Source organism: Boleophthalmus pectinirostris, unplaced genomic scaffold (genome assembly GCF_026225935.1).
Source record: "Boleophthalmus pectinirostris isolate CB_2022bp ecotype Guang Dong unplaced genomic scaffold, ASM2622593v1 HiC_scaffold_13, whole genome shotgun sequence".
In the NCBI taxonomy this organism is placed as follows: Eukaryota; Metazoa; Chordata; class Actinopteri; order Gobiiformes; family Gobiidae; genus Boleophthalmus; species Boleophthalmus pectinirostris.
The window spans coordinates 17,874,689-17,893,990 of NW_026571036.1; the positions used below are offsets into that span (position 1 = coordinate 17,874,689).

The following is a 19,302-nucleotide window of genomic DNA, read 5'->3' on the forward strand; positions in this document are numbered from 1 at the left end:
GTACTTTCTTAATAAACTTCATTCACTACAAATATACAGTTATTGCAGCATTGCACGATATCAGAAATAATGGTTATTGCAAAATTATTTGTAGACAATAGATGACAGCATGGTTTTTATTGAGAAATGGTAAATTAAAGGTGCACTATGCAACTTTTCTGGTGGTGATCCAACACTGGTTTATCTCCATAGAGATTTTATTGATTTGCCTTGAAAGTAAGAAAGTAAGTTTATTTTATTTACATAGAGCTTTTCACAGACATTTGTCACAAAGACACTTTACAGAGCATTATTCATTCACTCCATACCCAGCGGTGGTAAGCTAATATTGTAACCACAGCTGTCCTGAAGCAGACTGACTGAAGCAAGGCTGCCAATCAGCACCATCTGTCCCTCTGACCACCACCATCACTCACACACGAAACTTTCATGCTAGGAATTGTGGGTGAAATGCCTTGCCTAAGGACACAATGACAGTTTTTTGTGACCTGCACCCCACTGTGGCACCTGATTTTCCCAATGGTCTCCCATTCAAGTACTACCCAGGCCAGACCCTGCTTAGCTTCTGAGATCTGATGGGATCAGATTTTGACAAGCTGGTATAGCCACGAAGTTAATGCACAGCATACTTTGAATGTGTTGAATGTGTTTTTATTGCAAAACAAATACCTTGAGAAACATTAATTCTTATTGTGAGTGGGGTCACCTCTCCACTGATCTCTTATTTGGTCTGGTGGCCTCCCTGTCTTGTCTCCATGGTTCTGCATCTATATTTAAAAAAACAAACAAACTCAAGTCTCAGATCTCATAAGACAAAACATATACAGCACACAGAAGACTGAAACCATTAGCACCATCATAAACATGGTAAAACAAAATCCTAAAATACATTCATCAGGGAGCATCTAAGTTATAGAAACTATCCACATGAATCACTATTGCCATCACCAGGAACACTGATCTATTTCACTGATATGAGGCCTCTTCATGACCGGCTGTTGAACTATGACCCTGTGTGCTTTGTGCACACCTGAGCAGATCAAAGCTTCCTGTGTCACATTTTCACATTATTAATAGAAACATCAGTAATTACAATTACATACTCTACAGCAACTACTAACTTGCTATTTCTTCTAATTGTATTGCTGCTTAGTAATATCACTCCAAGTATTTGTTACTTTGGGAATGTAACAAGTGATGAAATACTCGTACATCACTGGAAACCAGAGAACACATATTTTGTATAAATGTATCTACTACTTTCTGCTGCAGCATAAAATTTGAAAATCTGTGTATCATTGTATCAACATGCTCTATGTGATCTACAAACCACATTCTCCACTCTCAGCCTCATTGTTTCCATTCCCAGATGAATTAAATTATCCTCGCCTCATTCAGTCCATATGCAGATGCTTACAGATTTAACTCTCCACAAGATGGCGCTACACACACGTCCATGTGCGTCTGAAAACCCCCTGATAATGAACAAATACACATAATATTCCTAGGTGCCAACAATCACAATGTTATTAAGTCAGTATAGAGTGACGCCATAGCATAAGTACTTTGCAAACTGAATGTGACTCTACACTTTACTCTTTGTGGAAAGTTGTTTTTGTCCTCTAGAGGGCGGTAGAGGACTGTGTTAGAGAGAAAGCGCAAATGATTCACAGATGTGTTCAGGAAGTGCACGAAAATCTGCATTATTTTCTTAGATTCGTGATAAATAGACAGGTTTAAGATGCAAATTTAGTAGTCCTACAATTTTTTTTATTATACAAACGAACCAAAGATAATAACTATTAACTAATAACTACTAATTTTAATTCTGAACAGTGAATAGGGTGACCACGTGTCTTATTTAGAGAGAATGTCCAAGTTTTGTTGTCCGTAATGGCATATAAATGATAAAAAGTGAAGAAAAAAACCTTAGAAAACATATAGGCCTATTTATAGCAAAGCCTATATAATATTGGGACTTTTGGGGTATTTGATTTGTAGTGTGTCATCATTCATAGTTAGGACCTATTGCTGTTCCCATCTGTGCGTTGCGTGCGTGGATAAAAACGGAAAAATGATGTGGTGTTACATTGCAATCATTATCTATAAATCTGACAGAAATACATGCACCCAAAGGAGAACAAAGCACAATTTAGTCTTACTTCCAAAAGTGATTAAGGCCCTCATATGTTGTCCATTGAGCTGAACAAGTATAGACCAATACGGACCTGCATTACCTTCTCGTGCAGCTCCCGTCCCGCCCAAGGATAGAGTTTCAGAGTAACTCGAGAGTCATCGGGGCGGAGGAAGAGTGTCCCGGAGGAACATAGCGGTGCCTGTGTATGTGATGTGCGCCGATAAAAAAGAACAAAAAAAGAAAGGGGCGTGTGTGTTTGGGGAACTTGAGCGCGTGAGGAGGGAGTTGCTGAAGTTTTCAAAGAGGGTGGCACGTATTGTACTCACTAAACTGTTTGCACACAATCTGGGATGCATGCTGACACGTGGTTGGGTTTATCACTGGAGCTGTTCTTGACTTTAATCACTTTAGAACTGAAAATAATGGGTTAGAAAAGAGCGCAGAAACTTGGAGTTGACTTGATCTTTAAAGAATGTGTTTGTGAAGCGCGGACACCTTTTGGATGGACATGGGCATGCAGAGGCTTCTAACCCGGGGCCCACTGCTGCTGCTGCGTGTGGTGATAGCGCTCAGTGCGTTGGGGTTGTGCGTGCACGTTTACCTAGAGATGAACTGGAGGGATCCCACTGTAACGAAGGAGGAAAGCACCACTCAGTCCAACAGAAGCAGAACCAAAGACGAGTCTGCAGAGGCCACAGAGGACAGGAGTGTGAAGAGGAGAATATCCTACGTGAGGACGCTTAAGAAGGAGGCTAAAACTACAGATGTGCACTCAGCTTTCCTCCATCGTAGAAAGGTAGGATCTCTGCTGTTAAAGGTGCACTGTGTGACTTTTCTGGAGGGCACGCCACCTGTTTGTCTCTATAAAAGATGCTATTCCTTTGCCTGGAATGTCCCACAGTACCATTAAAGCGCTTACAGGTGTTTTTATTGCTTACAAACCACCTAGAACTCGCACATTTGTACTGTGAGTCTTCTCTCCAGAGATCAGACCGATAACTTGGCCTCGTGAGGTCACTTGCTCTTTTCCACAGAGAAAGATACGTTAAATGTCACCTTGTGAAACTTTCCTGGCAAAGCAGTAACATCTCCATGGAGACAAGCAATGAAGTGCCCTCTCCTCCACCATAAAAGTCATATAGTACACCTTTAAAATGTAGCTCAGACATAACAGCCTGTAGGGCATTCCCCTGGATATCTCTGCCTAAAGCCTTGTAATCCCTGGGCCGTGGTGACGGAGGAACAGCACAGCAATATCAATGAACACTTTGAAACTGGAGAAGAGAATTTGTAGAATTTGTTTTAGTAAAACAATACATTGCAAACAATAACAGTTAAAGGTGCACTATGTAACTTTTAGTGATGGGTACACGGCTTCTTGTCTCCAAGGAGATGTTCTTGCTTTGCCTGGTGCTTTTATTGATCAAATTATACGGCAAACATGCAAGCATTCCTACACTGAGTGGGGCTGCCTCTCCACAGATATGACCTATAACTTGGCCTGCGAACACCATCTGCTTGTCTCCACAGAGAAAAGGAACTTACATAGTGCATCTTTAGAAAGGTGTGAATTCAAAGATTTGATTTATTCAGTTTGGTGCTGGTTATAAATTATTTTTACAGTTTTAATTGTTTTCAGAATTTCAAGAACTTTAAGATATTGTAACGAGACAAATGTACTAAGTTAATATCCTGAATTCAAGTGTTTTAACGGGTGCAGGTCTTCTGTTTTCACCATACCACACTGCACCACACAAAGTGAACACCAGCTTCATGGCTAGCTGCAAATGTGCAACAAAGGACTTTTCAAAAGTCTATGAGAGCAAACACTGCTATTCATAACGGCTCACATACACACAGGTTTGAAGGTTTGACCTTTGACCTGTTAAGGGTGTGTTTAAGAATCGGCTTAACTAAACTCCCACTGCCCCTGAGTGCACCTTCTCCTCTTTGTGTAACGCTGGTGCTTTGATTTAGACGCAAGATCTCACATCCATCTTTTACTTTTGTTTTCTTAACAGCAGCTTCCTCGAAAAGATTGACTAACATGAGTTTGTTCTAGAGATCAACCGTTAAGGATGGTCAAAAGTTGAGAAGATATTTATATATTTTTAGACCGAGTTGTAGGGCTGATTTAGATTGTTTTCCCAAAATTATGTTACTTAAATTTACAACTCACCCACAGAATCTTTTTCCCTACAAACCTATAAGAGAGCTGTGCAGTCACATTTTTACAGTTGTCTCGTCTCACTAAAGTGTTAAAATAAAGCTTTATGTTTACTTTTTTGTTTACTTTTTGTTCATAGCAAAAAATGCGTTCTGTAAGTGCTTCGCCAATGATCTGAGCTATAACATGGTCTAGAGACACCTATTTGTTTCAATAAACATAGATAGGTTTAATACTGTACTGTACATACACATTCTATGGAAAATAACTGAGAAAAATTACATAGTATACCTTTTCAAACAAAACTATATCCCAGCTAATTGTTGTCTTCCTCGTTATTTTCCTTTTGGTCATTCCCATTGCTATGCCTCTCCATGTCTGCTGTGGTAAATCTTTAATGGTTTAGACTGTGCTGGGGTTGAGAGCAGATTTTTAAATGCTCTGAGAATCACTGCGGGGCAATTGTACCACACTGAGACATTGGCCACTTTGCTCAGCATTAATATTACATCCCACCATATGCTCCTCTCTTTCTGGGCTTCTGAACACTAAATTTGTCACATAAGGAACCTTGGGGGGCCCCTGACAGAAACTATGTCATATGCTGGTGCCATTTAGCTCTTGTGCAGTGTGCTTGTTTTTCCCTTAGGCTCTCATCATGGAGATCACTGCAGCTCTGTCATGTTTCATCTTACTGTTCTACTTACTGTGCCTTTCTTAATTTTAAACTTCGAGGCTACTCCTCCTTTCACTTGTGTGTGTTTTTTTTTTTTTTTTTGTCTCTGGGGAAGCTGCTCGTGGCTGGCCATACACTGACTCCACACATATTCATGGGCTGCAGGGGAAAGGCAGTAATGGGCTGCTGTATTGCTGTGCTGGGAGGAAGGAGCGTGTCAGGGGCGCACACTGTGACCTTGGTAAATAACTGTATGGAGACTTGCCATTGTGGGAAAGGCTATTCTTAACATGGGATTTTAATGGTGGATATGGCAAAAACGGGCATATGCTGTCCATTTCCAACACAATCAGCTCCTCAAAACAGTCAAGTGATATTTTATTTTAGCTTGAGTTATGTGGCAGAGTGGTTAATAGGGGTATAACGATATCCAAGCCTCACGATACGATATTGTCAAGGTATGAACCTCACGGTGTGATATTTATTGCGATGTTTTGTGGAGGCTAACAAAACTGTTAATATACTACTTTTTCCTCTAAAAATGCCTTGACAAGACTTAATCCAAAGAACTAAGACTTAAATGAGCTTAGAACTGTTATTTATTCATGTCTACACTGAAATAGAGCAAAGGATCATGGTCTATGTAGTTCCCTCTGTCAGCTCTTTCTGCACCATAACTCTTAATTTAAGCAGAGACTTACAATTCGATATATTGTGATGGTCCACGATATTATTGTGAGAACTTTGACGATACGATATCACAATATTTCAGTTATTGTTACATCCCTAGTGTTTAACATCTGGTAAACATGTAAAGAAGTGTTGGCTTTTAACTCACTCTTTGTGTCCTGTTGAAAATGTGCGCAGTGTTGCTTTTAAAGTGCTCTTTAAAGTTAAGTTGAGAAATGCAAGATGCATAGTTACAGGTTTGTAAATTTGATGGCCACTTGCCTTTCTTATGTGTTACGGGTAAGGAGGCTGTTTCTGCTCCAATACCGATGTCGATACTTTGGCTTTAAGTATGTGCTGATACCCGATACCAATTGATACTAAAGCAGAGACTGAAAATATAATTTATTTCCTTTAAGCACAAACAGCCTATGGTATAAACAATGATGAAATGTGTTTTGTAACTGTTATTTATTTATAGTGTTTATTTATAGTGTTTATTTATAGTAATTACAGAACAGCTTTGTAAAATCCAAGTTTAATCTAATAATAAGAGGTTTTGGGCCAACACTGCTCAGTAAATAGTTTTCAGAGATGAGATATTGTTTAATCTGATATCCACCAAACACTTCAATATGGATTCCAATATTCAGCTATGGGGTAGACTTGAAGTTGGATAAACTGTATCACCTGTATTTTATCAGTTATATTATATATAGTTATAGTTATATTACAGTTGCAGTTATACAGTTGTGTGTGTGGTGTATTATTTTATTTGCCGTAACAATTCCTTTTACTCAATTTTATGGGTCATTATTTAAAGTCTTATTGCACAAGGGATCATTTTCAGTAGCTGTCCATAGGGTGCTTTTAAAGGGATTTTGTCCAGAAAGGAATGTTAAAAGATCCACACAAAACAAGACAGTTACATAAGACAGAAGCAAGCCACATTACAAACGTGAGCAAACGTGAGCAGCTCTGGCCTGACTACAAACCAGTCTTTAGTTATCTTGTGTTGATAACATGCTGAAGTCTAGGTATTGCTTTGTTGTTTGGGCATCTGGGCTAACAGCCTTTTTGGCATGATCAGACTTCGCTGCTGTTTGTCGGTCTTCACTGCAGCAGATTGTGGAGATGCCTTTGACATAAACTTTAATCTGTTTATGAGCAGCTGCGCATGTGAAAACACTGGGACATTTTCTTCATCTCCAGTTCACAAATATTTGTTTGAGGGATGGAACGTCGCCAAATGGAAAAGATCTATTTTTCTCATTTAAGCATCTGCTGTTATCCGTGTGTGACAAATGGAGCTGCTTATAATGTTTAACGCACTGAAAAACCCACTCACTTCTGTCAGATGTACGACTGCTCGTGCACACTTGAAAACAGCCTCTTATGATTTTGAGGCTTTGGGGAAATGCACAAGTGACTGTTTGCCAGGGTAACCAGACCAAATTCTCTGCAAGTACATTTTTTCTTGTCCAGACAATAACAAATACAAAAACTAGAAAAAAAAAGTATTATGGTAGAAGAAGAATTAGCATTTTTAAGGTTATTTCATTGTGACTTTTTAATGATTGTGGGTTAAAGTCTAGATTTAAATGATTCACTTCAGGGATGTAACGATATCTAAATCTCGCGGTACGATATTATCACGATATGCATCTCATGCTACGATATTTATTGCGATATTTTGGAGAGGCTCATATAATTGTAGATAGGACACTTTTTTGCTTTTAAAATACCCTGACAAGATTTTGGTGTGAATTATTACCGTCATAATCCTAAAAATTCAAGTAAAAACATATCTCTTCATGTTGTCTGCACTGAAATGAATCATGGCATATGTAGTTCCCGATGTTTAATAGCTATTGCTATCATAAAACCATGCATTGAAGCAAAGGATTTTGTAATCTGATATATTGTGATATTGTGACAGTATTATTGTGAAACTTTTGACGTTGCAATATCATGATATTTTGGTTATTGTTACATCCATATTGACTGTATCAAGTTAAAGTGCAAATGGCAGGTTAGACTACTGATTTCACAAAAACATAGTTAACATTATTACATTCAAGATTTCACAAAAATCTTGCTTTTTTTTGTGGTGAAGTTTATAATTTGACTTTCTGGTTTGGACACGGATAGCAGGTATGATATACATAGAGATACTTCCATAACTGTTACCTAGCAACTATAATGTTAATGAGGGCCAAAACTTGTCTAAATTGCACAATAGTTATGATTAGACTGAGACAAATAGATGAAATAGATTATTTTGTTAAATCAGTGTTTAATCTATCTGAAATGTGTTCCTTGTGGGTAAATTGTCTCTGTAATTTGATTGGAATGTGTTGACGACATAGATAGAGGAAGTTTGTGCTACTTCTTGTATTTTTCGTATGTTTTCTTCTCAACTTGTTTTCCACAAACTGATGTAAAACTATAATAAATATTTACCACAGGTGCTATCCAAACATACCAAGTAATACACAAGTAATACATAGAAAAAAACATGAAAACCTTTAATATTTTACTTTCACTAGCCTACAGATGTGGCCACATTGAAGCCAACACTTGTGAATGAATAGACGCTGTTGTGGATGCTAACAACCTGTCTTGTAAAACTAAAATATTTAAACTATAGCTGCAAGCCCTGAGCAAAACAAGCTGCCAGCTCTACTGAAAAGACTTCCTGTTATTCTCTTTAAATCTATATTCTGTGTGTAGACTGGAGCATGAATCAATAAGAGAATGAGATGGAAGGTTTGTCTATGTAGCTCGATGCTAGATGAGCTTTGTACACAGGTATCTATCCTTTTACAGCATCAATTTTCTCTTATCGGTTGCAATGTAGACAGAAGCGGAGTAATTGGCCATTTAAATCGAACATGGTGAATAATATTGTTGCTTATTGTTATGTTTTTCATCTAATGTGATTTCCTGTCTCCTCTTTTATTTGTCAATATCAGCAAATTAACAAGATGTGCAGCAGCAGATGAAACAACAGGAAGTGTCTTGACCCAAAGAGCTGCAGCTCAAGTACCACGGTTGATGTTTGTATAGAGAAGTTGGAAAAAAAAGTCTTCTTCCTGGATAACATCTTCTGCTAATACTCTTGCATGAATCAAAGTAAAAGTAAACTTCCTGTTTTTAGAGAGAGTTACCAAACATAGAAATATTACAATTTTATTTATTTTTTTATCATAATGTTGTTTCCTCATCACAAACTCAAAATGTCTGTAGTTTTGGTTTGTTCTATTCACTCACTCACATTTAACAGACAAATCCTGCATATTTAGAATTCTTCTCTCAAACATTAAATGCCCTATTCCACTTTGTGATGTCATGTGGTAACTCCTTAGCCTGTTTCATCAGTCGGTTTCACTTCGTGGAAACCATCTGACCTTGCAGCATTAGGATTCGTTCACTCGACGGTAGGCGGGTATTTTTTTTTATTTAACCTATTGCTGCTATTTGGTCATGACGTATGTAATGCGCCGCTAACAGGGCTAACTGGTATATTAAGCTTTTCCCAAAATCTTGTAGGAAGAATGGCAATAACGTCTTTCCCCCTTGATAAATTTCACCAAACATTCTCTTTGTTCCGGCTTTAAATCCTTGATATCAGGACCTTCTAGTGTATTCCGATTCCTGACCTAGTCGCTGGAGAGAAATGAAATTGAGAGGAGGCACTAGGTGGCGTCAGCCTGGCTAGTAACTCCTCACACCTTCACTGGAATCATTTGGATAATTTAAGGCCCTGAAATTGCCAATCTCTACTGAACAAAAGGTAAAAAAGTGGCTGTTAACTTGAGGACCACTACATGACATCACAAGGTGGAACAAATCATTTTGAGCTTTGGAAATGTAGACAGACTAATTAATTCAGAGTAATTGTGTGAATGCAACAAAACACAAGTCCAAGTATGTTTTTAAGGAGGTAACAGCATTCTAACATGGCTTAAAGCTCACAAAACAAGAGTCAAGTTTTAACCTTTAATTTGTATCCATAATGAGGAGTAACCAAATGACCAACACTAAACTGAATCCATCTTTTTGTCTCATCAGATAAAAAATAAATAAAATAAATAAATAAATAAGGATGAGATTAGATTACATTAAAATTCCCCAAAATGAGATGAAACGCCAGATATTTCAGTTCATTTGCAAAAGGCTGCACGGTAGATTTTTATGATTATTGCACTTCTCTCTGGTCTAATTGTGTTATATAACCCAGTGGCTGTACCCTGAATGTTGGCAAATTGAAAAAAGAAAAATCATAAACCTCTTCCCAACACAACACAATGAAATATCTTGTTGCATCCAGAAACCAAGTGTTTTTTAAGAAAGCAATTTTGTCATAAAAAATACATCCACATCCACATCAGTTTGTCAACCACAGAGGCGTGTACTGAGAACCTAATGGCCCAAAGCACAACAAAAATGTAATAGTCTCCACAGCGTAAGGGGTAAAGATATATTGAAAGAATAGACTTGGTTAGACTTGTATAATCTCAAGAGTGTGACTGCTTGGGGGTCTAAGTCTTTTAAGATCCAACCAAGAGTAGCAGGGATAGGGGAGTCACGAGGAATCAACAGCCCCACCGGTGACATGTAACCTGGGTCATGGCGCAGTCTCACTGGCCCCTGCAGACCATAGAATATTAAAGCTCCCCTATTACACTATCTTCAGATCTAAGGCTGTGCAATTAATTTAATTTTGATTGCGATTTTGATTTTTGTGTCAAACGATCTCCAAACTCATATAATCGAGTTGAAACAATAAAGCTTAACAATGTGTATTTTGGGATTTTATTTACATAAATAATTTATTTTGGATACATTGATGTTTTTCTAGGTCTTATTTCATGTTCAAAGTATATTTTATTCATTTTATGTTTTATACATCGCAAAACTGCTCTAAAGTTCATATTTGTAGCCTATATTTCAGAAGTTGTTGTTTTGCAAGTCTCAAGTAAGTCTCAAGTCTTTGACTTGAGTCTAAGTCAAGTCCCAAGTCAATTACAGGCAAATCCCAGTCAAGTCTTGAGTTACTGGCCCAAGTCTAGCCAAGTCCAAGCCGTCTGCTTTGAGCTTCAAGTCATTTCAGATCTTTAAACCAAAGTACCAAATATAGCTTAGATTTTTGCAATTTATATGACTTTTAAGATAAGTGTACTTAATAATTAATAATAGATAATTGTTATATATGAGTATTTATAGAGTATATAAGAGTTGTAGAAATTTTATTTTTTTCCTTTTTAAATGTCTTGACAAGATCTTGAAGTGAATCATTACAGTCAGAATAGAAAGAATTCAGATTTCAAAGTGCTTCTCAATGTCTTCTTAAGTCACAGGCCACAAGGCCGAGTTAAGTCCCAAGTCACTAACCTTCAAGTCAAAGTCCAGTCCCAATCCATTTTATAAAGTCAAGTCTCAAGTCCTAAAAATAGTCAAGTCATGACTTGCAAGTCCCCACCTCTGCTATTTTTATTTTCAATTTGAAAGTTTTGCGTAAATAATTATCAGTAACAGTTTTTTGAGAGAGAGAGAAATACTGAATAAATGCAAAACAAAAAATAATCTTGATTTCAATATTTACCAAAATAATCATGATCATTATTTTTTTCCATAATCGAGCAGCCCTATTTAGATCTATGTTATAATGTTGTTTCCTGATCACAAACATACCTGGAGTTGTGTTTTGTTTCATTCACACATGTTTAACACACACAAATAGCTTGTAACGTCATGTGGTAATACAGGAAGAGTTCCACTGTGTTTTTAGACTACACCTTCACTAGAGTCATTTGCATAACTTCAGCACTGGAATTGCAAATCTCTAATCAACTAAAGGTAAAATATAGCTGTTAACTTGAAAACATGGCTAAACGCTCACAAGAATTGAATTAACATAATACAGAGCCTTTAATATGCAACACTTATGAACTTATTGACTCAGCTATGAGAATTTCACTGAATACTTGATCTAACACATGATATAGGCCTCGAGGAACGGACAAGTTTTAACATAAAAGTAGAGATTTAGTGTGGACTGACACAGATTCAGTGCATCATTGAAATTATTTTTATGGCTCTTAAATACAGAAATCTCTAAGAAAAAAGTGTTTTACATAAGTCTGTTGAAGTACTCCTTGATCTGTAACAAGCTGGAAATGTCATGTTGCTTTAAAAATCCAACTGCAAGTTAAGTTAAAATGTCATTCAGCTCAGAGTGCATATAAGAAATACTGAACTATCCACGGCTACTTATACATGAATTCGTAGGCATGCATCGATACTAACGCTTTAAATATCTGCTAATACCCGATATCAACCAAAGTGTAGAGACTGAAAACAGAATTTATTTATTTTAAACAAAAAACAAAGTAGGACAGAACTGATCCAATGGTGTTGCGTAGCTCTTATTTATATAAAAGTTCAAGCATTATGAGACTTTCTGGGACTTATTACATAAATTTTAATGACCATCCAGGATATCAGCTGAACCGATATTTGGAAACTGATATCTGATCCAACAACTTTTTCAGTATCAACGCTGATATCTAATCCCACTATCGAATCGTGCATCCCTATGGATTACATGCATTTTAGTTTGTGGTCTAAACCTGTCATTCCAAATGTGGGTCTTCAAAGATTTTCAGGGGGTCGCTGTGGGTTTTATGGCTGAATCCCATAACACCCCTTGGCCATACCACAGGGGTGTCCCAGTTACCGTTATGACAGAGGGGTAGGGGAAAGTGGTAGGGTTATATACCCCTCCAAACGAAGATTTTTCAGAGCCACACTCCAAATGGAGGGGTATGAGCAATTTCCCAGAATGCCTTGAGAATCACTGGCAAGATGGCTGCTACCATGACCACAGAGACCAAAGAAGTTCACAAATTGTAGAGGACATGTTGGATTTCTGGCAAAAGCTTGTCGTATCTGCTTATGTAAAAACTGGCGGAGACTACTGATGACTTATGTGATTGTTGAAGGGGTGTCCCGATTCATATGGGTTTACTTTCAACCCCTACCTCTTGTTCCTCAGTTTCAAGGGGCAAGGAGCAAGGGGAAGGGGTAGGGGTAGAAATTAGAAATGGGATTGGCCCTTAGACTAGCTTGTGTGTGCATACAGCTTTAATAATGGGATGACATGTTGAGTTTTTTATCATTACCTTTCTATAACATCTTTATTAACCATATGATAATGATAAGGATCTCAGGTAGAAGAATGATGTTAGGATTGTCTAAATAGGTTCACTGGGAGATAAAGGTTAGATTCAACTGGTCTAAACTCCAGGCTACATAATGGAGATGGGGGCAAGTCTTCACGCTTGACTAATTTCAGTCACCCAAACTGTGATTTTCTTTTTTTTTTTTTTTGGTTTATATTTTTCAAGAACATTTACATAATTTATTGCAAAAAATGTAAGTTGCCCTTGTTGTTTCTGCAAACCCTGGTACTGCCCTTATAATTCACATGGTAACCTCCTTGGAGAGCCATTAGAAAACCAGTGTGACCCAAAGAAAACAAGCTAGTCTGGATTCTGTGCAGGTTTATAGTCCATGCACAAAGAGCCCATTCAGGACTTATAGAAACATGAGCAGCTAATTAACCATAGTTTTTGCATATACAAAACACTATTGCTAAACTGAACACTGAAACAAATCATACTTCAATGTATAATGAAAAGCACATGTTCTATAGAGAGAGTCTGAGAGAAAGTGGAGCTATAGGTCTTGACACTGGCCCTGTTGTGTTCAGTATGGCTGCACAAAGACACTCTGAGGAGGGTTAAAAGTCAGTGTCAAAGTGTCTTAAACTGTTGATGGGACAAAGCTCCTCTCAGACGCAGAGGCCTTGTCTGGAACATTCCTCTGAGATCTCAGTCTACTTCTAGTGCGAATGTGAATGAGAGCATTGACCCACTGCGCTGCCAAACCCCAGTCTTGCTTTAAAGGGATTCCAGCTTAAATGCACATAGAAGTCAAGTTGTCCCAGATATTTAAAGGATCTGTATTGCACAAAATGGATTCTTGTGAGCTTTAGGCCATGTTACAATGTTGTTACCTCCTCAAAATATAAATGGATTTGTGTTTTGTTTCATTCACACATGTTTGAGTAATCCTGCATTAGTCTGTCTGCATCTTCAAAGGTCAAAATTCTCTTTTTACTTAATAGGTGTAAAACTCTGGTAGTGTTAAAGTTAACAGCTACCTTTCACCTTTTCTTCAGTAGAGGCTGACAATTCCAGGACTAAAATTATCCAAATGAGTCTAGTGAAGGAGTTTAAAAACACTGATTCACTAGGATTATTTGGATGATTTCAGACCTGAAAGTGCCAATCTCTATTTGACAAATGGTAAAAGGTAGCTTCATGACATCACAAGGTGGAACAGAGCATTTGGAGCTCTGGGGATGTAGACAGACCAGAGTCCTGCACGGGTCCATTTTTAGAGACCTGCACCCACGCAGTACAGCACCACACCCGCTCGTTATATCAAAGTTAAACCTGCCCGGACCAGTTAATATTACACCCGTTACCCGCCCATGCCTGTGATAAATGACACACAAATTAAAAGCATTCTAACTGAAGCAGCCATCAGAATATGAATTGAAATGGAATATGAAAGTCACAACTTCAGGAATGAAATGAAATTAAATGGTTACACTTTCTTCAGTACGAACACAAATTCACAGACGCGACTTGACTGTCATCACTTCACAGGCATTAGCAGAAGAAACACACCATGGACTGAACCAGGACTAACCCAGGACTAACCAAGGACTGAACCAGGAGGACTAAACCGGGACTAAACAAGAACTGAACCAGAACTGAACCAGGACTCACTGTCAGGACAGGCTCAGAGGTGCGCCTGTGTAGACTGTCAGGTCACTGCAGGAGAAAGGACTGGTGCAGAGCTCCGCACCCCACGGAGGTAATTAAGTCCAAGATTACTTCTAGTTCAGACCTGGTTTAGTCCTGGTTTAATCCTGACCCGCCCGTGTGTAATCACTACCCGCCTATAAAATTCCAGAATGTAAAAACCTGCCTGTTTCAGCAACTCTTTGCCCATATCCGACCCGGTGCAGGACTCTGAGACATACTAATAATAAAGGTTTACTCATTGGGTTACACTGTGTGAATGAAACAAAACACAACTCCATGTATGTTTTTGAGGAAGTAAAAACATGTTCATTCTGTGTAATACAGGACCTTTAAAAGAATAAACTGAAATGCAATGAAAAACATGTGTCCTCACTGTGGGCGGGCTTGCATCTTCACAAAACTGACTTTTACTTGGAGAATGATCCGAAGTCTATGGTTTTAACTTTCTTTTTCCATGGAATCTTGCAGGTGATGAGCTCCCGCCAGAAAATTACGCTGTGGCTATAAGAGCAACATGAGCCACTAAGCACACGGCCAGCCTTGTTCTAAGTCTAATGCGTTGTCATAGTTTTGTCTCGTGAAATAAGTGTCATATGGAGCTCAGCGTGGTCCAGCCGCCCCCCAGAGACTTCAAACCCAAATCTAGAATCTGGGCGAGTATCCAGGACCGCTCACACGCGCGCACATTTCACACAGACATTGAAATAGCAGGCCCCCCATCTGTCTACAGAGATCGCACAGTCAACAACTCAGAATCCCATCACACGCGCAGCCCTTTTCCTTTACATGTTACCTCTCGTGTGAACATCTTGTATTCATGAATGTGAGAATGAGTGAAGTTAGAGCTAGAGGTCTGTTTCCAAGGCAACGGCCAATTCCACAGAGATTTATGTTGACATGTCGTGCCACAACAAATCAAAGGGCTCTACAGAATCTGCCTAATGCGCGTGGAGTCCTTTACGTGTGTGTGTCCATGTGTGAATGCTCAGAGAAGATAAGAGAACAAACAACATAGATTTATACACAAGATTGGGCACACCTGTTTAAGTCCAATAGAATATTATGCTGTACTGGTTTTTGGATTTATTTTGGGAAGGTTTTCAGTAAAATAAACCCGTTGTGTGTGGATTACCCTGGATATCACAGTTCTTTGGTATACCGTAAAGCGCCTAGCCTGATTCATGAGCCGTTTTCACTGCATAGAAACCGTCTGGCCTCGCAGCGTTAGAATTCATTCGCTTGACGGTAGGCAGGTACTTTTTTCATTTAATCAATCGCTGCTATTTGGTTGTGACGTATGTAATGCGCCGCTAACGGGGCTAACTAGTATATGAAGCTTTTCCCAAATCCTGTAGGAAGAAGGGCAATAATGTTATAACATTCTCTTTGTTCCAGCTTTAAATCCTCGATCTCGGGAATCGTTGCCAAAACAGAATGTAAGGCTCTTTGCTGATTGGCTGCTGCCCGAACTCGCACTTCCGGGTTTTTTGCGAACCGTCTAGTGTATTCTGATTCCTGACCTAGTCGTCAGAAAGAAATTAAATTGAGCGGAGGCACTAGGTGGCGCCAGCCTGGCTATGAAGCTCCTACACTTTCACCAGACTATTTATTTATCTGCTACCTTCTTATCTCCATGGAGATGATTCCTGAGAATATCCCACGGCATGACATTAAACATATTTATAGCGTGACGTGCAGCGATCATCAGTACTTGTTTGTTTTATTAAGTCATTTTAGATCAATATTGGAAATGTAAAATGTCCAAATTATAACATAATGAGCCACGGTTGTCATAGTTTATAACAATTTGTATAAGTAGTTTATACAGCAGACACAAGCACACTATGTCTTGACTTTACATCACCTGCTCCATGGATATAATTAAGATTAATGCCATTCTGTGGAATATTCTAAGCAAAGCAAAGTAATAGCATCTAGGCCTGTCATTGGTGGATCAACAAATGATAGAAAAAAACAAGTATATTGTGTCTAGCTTTTCTTGGCACTAGAAAAGCAGTATTAAGCCTATTTGATAACATTTCTGGCTAGTTTCTCAAATAAAATCTATGACACTTTATACTTTATAGTTTATAGAACAAACTACTGTGTGTGTCTGTTTAATTTGGTTTATTGTGTATAGCAGTTTATTTTGCAATACGGTGTACTTTGACAAAGGTTTAGGGGGATAATCCTGCTTAGAGTTATAAAGTAGTAATTTTAATATTATTGTTTGGGATATTTTACTGCTGCTATATTTTGCACTTCAAAGTTTGTTATGGTGACAGGCCAAATAACATCTCCACAGAGACACCTTTAAATCACCAAAGATAACTGCTTTGGAAAATGGATCTTGTTTATACCCTGAAGACTGAAGTAACAGAGTGTCTTAATGACAGCCTACGTAGGTGAGAACAGACATTTAAATTGCATACTGTACAATACGAAGCGTGTACCGGGCTATTTATATTCAAGTAGACCAGGCAGTATAGAGGAGCACAAAGGTTACTGCTGTGCACCTCTGGCGATGGCAGACTCTGTTGACTTTGATGGGCTTTGATTTACAGCACGTGGGCAGGTGGAACTGGTGCCAAGTAGCCCGCAGAATGACTGATGAAGTTTGACACTGCATCTGCATCTATGAAAAAGATTAGGAGTCACTAGTTAAAGGGCACATATTATTTGATTCTATTCTTGATCTGTGTTGTAATGTTGTTTCCTCATCAGAAACATACTAGGAGTTTTGTCTTTGTTTCAGTCACACGTTTAACACACAAACCCTGCATATTTAGGCTGAGTTCTTCTCTCAGACACGCTGTTACACCTTGTGATGTCAAATAGTGATACAGAAAGTGCTCCAATGTGTTTTTAAACTCCATACATCTTCACTAGAATCACTGAGATGATGTCAGCCCTGGAACTGCCAGTCTCTACTGAACTAAAGTTAAAACGTAGCTTTAACTGCCACTACATGACATCACAAGGTGGAACAGAGTATTTCGTAGATTAAGGATTACTCAAACATGTGAATTAAACAAAACACAACTCCAGGTATGTTTTTAATGAGGTAACAACATTATAACACAGTTTAAAACTCCGCAAGAATCAATTTTGTGCAATATGGGACCTTTAATGCCACAACCAGCCCTTAATAGATGTATGCATGTTTATTTACTTGTCCTTTTATTTGTAATTTATCAGTCTTGTAAAGGGTATTTTATTTGCCTGTTGGTGAATATAAACCAGGGAGTTTCTAGTTCAATGATTTGTACAAGTCACAATGGAAGAAAGGCCACATATTGCATTTCACTCATTCCATTACTGACTCATTATGGCTGGAGTGTTTTGGGGGTTACATAGCAAAAAATGAGGTTGTGGCTTGTGGGCATACTTCTACATCAATCTAGATCTCAATATGTCACTAAAACAAGTTAAAGTGGCATGAAGCAATTATCTTAAAACCAGCAGTCCAGACCCCAGCTAAAACCACGCAGAATGTCAAATGGTGTCTTTGGGCAAGACACTTATTAAGACTAATAGTGCACTATTTTCTGATGTATGTTGTAATGTTTCTTCTGTCCTGCTAAATTGTGTTTCTAAATGTGACTAATAATGTTTAACTTATCATAATGTTAAATATTATCTTAATGCTGGTCAGGTAGGGCTACCATATTAAAACTACTTTTTTCAATGTATGTGACTGATGTGGCAGGAGAAATAGTGTAAAACAGGGGTCTCAAACTCAACTGGAGCAGGGCCAAAGTTATAAAATCAGCGTTGGTCGGGGGCCGCATATTGTATAACTTATTGTATATGACCACCAAACTATCATGCAGCCTCACATAGAATAAACTTGAATGAAATGTGTAATCTGATACATTTTATAAAGGCCGCATGATGTGAGATAAAGATATTTGATAACTACAGGTTGTATCGCAAACTATATCATAGCAATACCGCCACTTACATTTTTTGACACAATACGTAAAGCAAAATTAAAATTTATACCAAGACCAAACTGGGTTAAAAGAGTACACAATAAGTAAATTGTGGATAAAATCTGCCCTTTTTGCATCTACTTTCAAAGCTCTCATTTCTTTTCATATGGAGAACTTTGCATTGTATTTTTATTTTCGTTATTATTGATTATTTACAATAATATGTTTAAGCTATATTGTTCAGCCCATCATCTCTCTCTCTCTCATTATATTTGATTCCAACAAGCAGTATATCAAAGTTTAGACAGGAAAAAAAACGAACCTTCACATTGCCATTTTAATAGTTTTTTTTATCGTGATATTATATTATTTATTATATTATTTTTTAGATTCCTGTTATATGGAGCCATTTTGAGGACGTCTGACTATTCAAGAGAGATAATATTTTGTTTCAAATTCTTAATTCTTCACTCTGAAACCCATGGTTAAGACAGTTGCATTATTACTATCATAGAATATTTTTGCCAGGCCTGCCTAAGACCCGCCACAATGCTGCTTATTTTTAATATCACATTTAAAGCAAACACACACACTCCACCCACTATTCCATATCCACCGGCGATATCCAGTTTCACGTCACCCCTCCTTTGAGACTGGGCTAAACTCAAGTGAGATTAGTGTCTTTATTAAAAAAGATGAGTGTAATCCCTGCTTTAATTCACTTATGTCTCTCTCTGTGCAGAGCACTGAGCAGGATTGGCCCCAGAGGCAGGTCTCCTTGTGATATATGACGCAGCAAAACACGAAGACAGCTG

The 19,302-nt window shown here is 38.1% G+C and overlaps 1 protein-coding gene and 1 pseudogene across 1 annotated transcript in view; one reads left to right on the forward strand and one right to left on the reverse strand.

Annotated features, from left to right (window-relative positions):
• Window positions 1-495: 495 nt before the first annotated feature.
• Window positions 496-613, reverse strand: LOC129407759 (5S ribosomal RNA; annotated as a pseudogene).
• A 1,884-nt stretch (window positions 614-2,497) lies between these two features.
• mettl24 (methyltransferase like 24) overlaps window positions 2,498-19,302 on the forward strand; it is a 35,140-nt gene continuing 18,335 nt past the window's right edge. The window contains exon 1 of the mRNA XM_020919478.2: window positions 2,498-2,933. Coding sequence (XP_020775137.2) covers window positions 2,640-2,933 — 294 coding nt within the window. The 5' untranslated portion in view covers window positions 2,498-2,639. The remainder of the gene's footprint in view (window positions 2,934-19,302) is intronic.